The 5,028-nt window shown below is 53.6% G+C and overlaps 1 protein-coding gene across 1 annotated transcript; it reads right to left on the bottom strand.

The window, feature by feature from the left end:
- Positions 1 to 678: 678 nt before the first annotated feature.
- On the bottom strand, positions 679 to 3,429 carry LOC123115158 (3-ketoacyl-CoA synthase 6-like). Its single transcript, XM_044536400.1, has 2 exons — positions 3,409 to 3,429; positions 679 to 2,213 (listed from the first exon to the last, which is right to left on the bottom strand). The coding sequence occupies exons 1-2, from the start codon at positions 3,427 to 3,429 to the stop codon at positions 792 to 794; spliced, it is 1,443 nt and encodes a 480-aa protein (XP_044392335.1). The 3' UTR covers positions 679 to 791.
- Between the last annotated feature and the right edge of the window lie 1,599 nt (positions 3,430 to 5,028).

Raw genomic sequence — 5,028 nt, 5'->3', positions numbered from 1 at the left:
GGGAAGCACCAATGGCATTGAGCCCTTGAGACCAAACGTGGGAATAACCAACGCATAAATAACCCCCACCCCCCTCTCATTTTCCCTCTAATAAGTACGCACTGACCCGTTGGTGGCAGCAGATTAGAGGAAGTTGGTGGTCCATGGCATTAGTTCCGTTCGAGTTCCGGCTATGGTGCGTAAAGGGAAGAGTGCAGTGCTAGGAGGCGGAGATGGATGAGCGAAAACCCCGCCGATGATACGTCCTAACTCTTAAATGTGTCTATTAGTTTTGAAGTTTACGTGTCGATTTCTTTTCATCTTAAGCAGTATTTTTGTATGGAAAACCCTAATATGGTTGCAAAATGCACAAATACTCATTTTTCTCTCTTTAGTGTGTAGAAACTACATGTAAATTGAATGAATTACTAGGAAAACTGAAGGTCAAGTGAAACTTGGAGTTGAGGCAGATATGTCCCCGTATAACTGGTACTTAGAGTTTGGACGTAAGTTTGTACATGATTTTGTTATTTATTTTTATTTTTTGCGGAGATGATTTTGTTATTTTTGTATAGCTCGCATATGAATGTATGTCGACGTGAAGCTTTGCGGGCAGGATTTAACTAAAACAATGACACTTATTCTGAAATCGAGGGAGTTGTATATACATCTATATGTATGTGTGTATTTTTCTTCGGATTCTTTTACAACCTAATTTTTTTTTTAAAAAGTAAGGGCTCCATAGAGCTCAAGCTCCATTAGCAATTTATGTTATTATAGCCCCTTATTAAACATGCACTTATAGCCAGCAGTTAATGCTTCAGAACATCAGGAACATCCACCGGATATCTGTGGATGCACGTTGCCCACGGTCCATGGGCGTTGCGCGCAGGCTCGATGCACTCCCACGCCGCACTGTTGCACTTGAATCCAGATCCGAAGCCGATCATCCACACGCGGTCGCCCTTGCGCATGCGGCCCTTGGCCTCTATGTAGGCCAGCTCGTACCACAGCGAGCTGCTCGACGTGTTTCCAAACCGGTGCAGCGTCATGCGTGATGCCTCCACCTGCTCGTCGGAAAGGCAAAGGCTCTTCTGCAGCTTGTCAATGACCGCGCGGCCACCAGCATGGATGCAGAAGTGCTCAAACGCCGTGCGGGAGTCCGGGATGTACGGCTTCACTCTCTTGCCGATCACCTTCCGTGCGAAGAAGGAGAAGGCGAACATAAGCTGCTCCCTGGCCGGCAGGACGAGTGGCCCCATTGCGGTGATGTTGGCCTTGAGCGAGTCGCCGGCGATGTTCATCAGATCTTTGCTGAGGTTGATCCCCCGGTAGCCCTCTCCGTCCTCCTCCTGGAACACACACCGGAATGAACTGTCGTTGGCGCCGGTGAGCGTGCGCACGACATGCTTTAGGCGGAACCGGGCCTTTGCCGACGATGTCGACAGCAGCGCGGCCGCTCCGCCTATGCGGAAGAGGCAGTTAGGCAGGAGCATTGCGCGCTCGGTCCCGAAGTAGTAGTTCGGCGTGACGGTCTCCGTAGAGACGACGAGCGCGTGTGCGCCCCGGGGAGCAACCTGCAGGAGGTTCCGGGCGAGCCCAACGCAGATAATCCCCGCGCTACATCCCATACCGGAGAGTTGCATGCTGCGGACGTTGCTCCGCAGCTTGTACTTGTTTATGATTATGTCGACCAAAGACGGCGTGGGACAGAACAAGCTGCAGTTGACGATGAGTATGTCGATGGCGTCCGGGGCGATGCCGGTCTTGGCGAGCAGGTCGCCGATGGCTGAGAAAGCCACGAGCTCGAACTCGGCGCGGGCGGCGTCGACGGTGCAATATTTGTGCGTCCCGATGTAGTGGTGCGTCGGGGGCAGGCAGGTCTCGTTCCCGAGCCCTGAGCGCTCCAGCAACCGCGTCATGAACCGGATGCTGTGCTCGTCGAAATCGGGCAGTTGTCTCGCGTGCTCCAGAAATGTGGCGAAGGGTACCCGGCAATTAGACGGGGTACGGAAGCCGGCGTAGTCGACGAGGTACACCGCGCGTGGACGCAGCATGAGGTAGACGATGGCCGCTGCGGCCGGGAAGAAACATGCCAAAAAGAGGTGCACTGGGTTGAGCTCAGAGAGTCGGCTGGCCAGCTCCTCCGCCCCGAACCGCACCATCGCGATAGGGCCGGCAGCGGCGACGGGCACGGTGACCATAGGGATGGAATTGTCCACGGCGCGCTGGTACTGATGATGGTGTGACCGTATGAGTGAGGGGCTGGGAACTTAAAGCCAAACTTCGGCCATATCATCATCATCTATCTGCCGCGCATTTACTACACTTCACACATGTCTGTTAGGCAGCCGGGCAGCTATAAATTTCTTGGCGTATATCAGTTAGTAGTTACTAGGTTAAAGTTGGATTGTCCATATCTTGTTCCTACTTTATTAATCGATCCATTCCAAGACAGAGATGTTGGTGGGCAGAATGAAACGGGTGCAACTTAACTATAACCTCGTTGCAAATTTACTTTTAACCATAACCAATGGATACAAGTGGAAAATCTTTAAAAGACAGGTCCATGCGAAGGCGACTTGTAACAAACAAGACTAATTAACTGCCACACGTGTGGGTGTTAAGGGGTTTGAGAGGACCAGCCCACACGCCTACGTGTGGGCAAAACAACTAGCGTCCACACATCTTTTTTTCCTTACGGTCCCTCTCACACGCCTACGTGTGGGAAAAATAGATAACTGCCACACGACCTCTCTCAGCCACTTACCTCACGGTCCCGCGCGCCCCGCGTGACAGTCAGCACGTGTGCCCGCAGTTGCCATGGTCCGGATCCTCTTCAATGTTCGTTTAATTGCAGTTGCTATGTCGCTGAACTACAGTTGTCATGTCGGACAACTACAGTTATCATGGTTGCTCAACTGCAGTTGCCATCTCAGGTCAAGTGCGAGATGCCATTTTGGACAACTGCAGTTGTTGCCATGTATGGTCTGATTTACTATAGTTGCCATGATTTGAAAACTTTAGAGGTTGCCACCTACTAACACTAAGCAGTTGCCATGTATGCTCTGGTTTACAATAGTTGCCATGATTTGAAAAAATTATGAGTTGCCATCTACTAACACTAGGCAGATGCCACGTAGCGCTGTTAAAGTAAATATCCTGTATATTTGGCATGTAATCAGCCCTTGCCGTATTATCGGATTGTATTCTGTCTATGATTGATACGGCTGGGTCAAGTCCTTGTTTCCCAAGGCATCTGTACATGACGGATATATATACTAATATGAGCTGATCGCCCAAGCGTGGCGTTTCCCTCAATTCTCCCTGTCTCTCTTGTTTACATGGTATCAGACTACATCTGCATCGCATCTGCATAGTTCGATCCTTCGGCCTGCAACTAGACGCCATGACTTCCTCCGGCCAAACCTCCGGTGCTCTTGGCGCCATGACCTCTCCATCTCAGCTCTCTGCCACAAACAGCGCCCTCACCACCGTCACGGCTCCTGCATCCCCGGCCTCCAACGCAGTGCATGTGGCCAGCGTCAAGACCCCTGTCCCCGTCGTCCTCGACCTCAAGGCGTCGAACTTTACCAAGTGGCGCATGCTGATCACCGTTCTCTTGGGCAAGTACGACCTCATCGGCCATATAGCTGCCGCTACTCCGGCTGCTGATCGCACGCCAGAGTGGAGCCGCGAGGACTTCGTCGTCCGCTCGTGGTTGTACGGCTCCATTAGCGACGACATCCTGGATATTATCATGGCGGAAGACCAGACGGCGCACGAGGCGTACACGCTCATCCAGAACTTGTTCCTCGACAACCAGATGACGCGCGCTGTTTATCTCGAGGCGGAGTTCCGTGCCATCGTCCAAGGCGATCTCACCATCACCGCCTATTGTCACCGGCTCAAATCCCTCTCTGATGCACTCCGCGACGTCGGCCAGCCGGTGTCGGATCAGACCTTGGTCTTGACGTGCCTACGTGGCCTCAATTCTCGCTTCGCCGACATCACCACTCTGGTCACCATGCAGGTTCCGTTCCCTACGTTCCTGCAGACAAGGTCTCTCCTTCTTCTTCGTGAGACGCAGCTCTCGCACACCATGCCTACGCCACCGCCGCAGACCGCCATGTACGGCCACGGCGCCGGTGCCTCCTCTGGCGGTGCCTACAATGGAGACCGCTCCTCAGGTGACCGCAACTCCGGCGGCAACGGCGGCCGCTTCCAGAAAAAGAAGAAGAACGGGGGCGTCGGTCACTACCGTGGCAACGGTGGCGAGCGTAATCACAACGGCGGTGGCTCTTCCGGTACCCACGCTGCAGCTGGTCCGTGGATCTGCTTCAACCCCTACACGGGCCAGGCCCAGCCGCTGCCGGTCTCCTGGCGCCCCGCTGGTGGAGCAGGCCTTCTTGGACCGCGGCCTGCTGCACCCCAGCGCCCGTACGTACCTGCCCAACAGCAGTTTGCGTACGCGCCGCCCCAGCAGCAAGCGTATACTACGCTGCTCGCTCCACTCCATGGGCAGGCGTACGGCACTGACCCACTGCCACCGGGTACACCCTCCGGCCACGGCGCTCCAGCTTGGGACTGCTCGGCGCTCATGGCTGCCCTAAATAATGCTGCTGCATCATCTTCATCCGCTGGTGAATGGATCATGGACTCGGGAGCCACCTCCCATATGGTTTCCAACCCTGGTACAATCTCTCTTCCTTCCAAACCGCCTCCGTTTTCTCATATCACCGTCGGCAATGGGGTCACTTTACCCGTTGTCTCCACCGGCCACACGACTTTGCCTACTTCGACACGTACCTTTGCTCTCAATAATATCCTTGTCGTTCCTGATATTATTAAAAATCTTCTTTCTACTCGCAAATTTAGTACCGATAATTCTTGTTCTGTGGAGTTTGACCCTCTTGGTTTTTCCATCAAGGATCTTCGAACCAGGCGCGAGATCACACGCTGCAATAGTCCCGGTCCTCTCTACACCGTCTCCGCCGCCGCCAACCCGTCATCTACTTTTGGACTCCTCGCATCATCCGACTCCACCGA

The sequence above is a fragment of the Triticum aestivum genome, chromosome 5B (genome assembly GCF_018294505.1).
Source record: "Triticum aestivum cultivar Chinese Spring chromosome 5B, IWGSC CS RefSeq v2.1, whole genome shotgun sequence".
Classification (NCBI taxonomy): domain Eukaryota; kingdom Viridiplantae; phylum Streptophyta; class Magnoliopsida; order Poales; family Poaceae; genus Triticum; species Triticum aestivum.
Note: the sequence above shows the minus strand (reverse complement) of the source record. Positions and strands in the feature narration are given on the sequence as shown.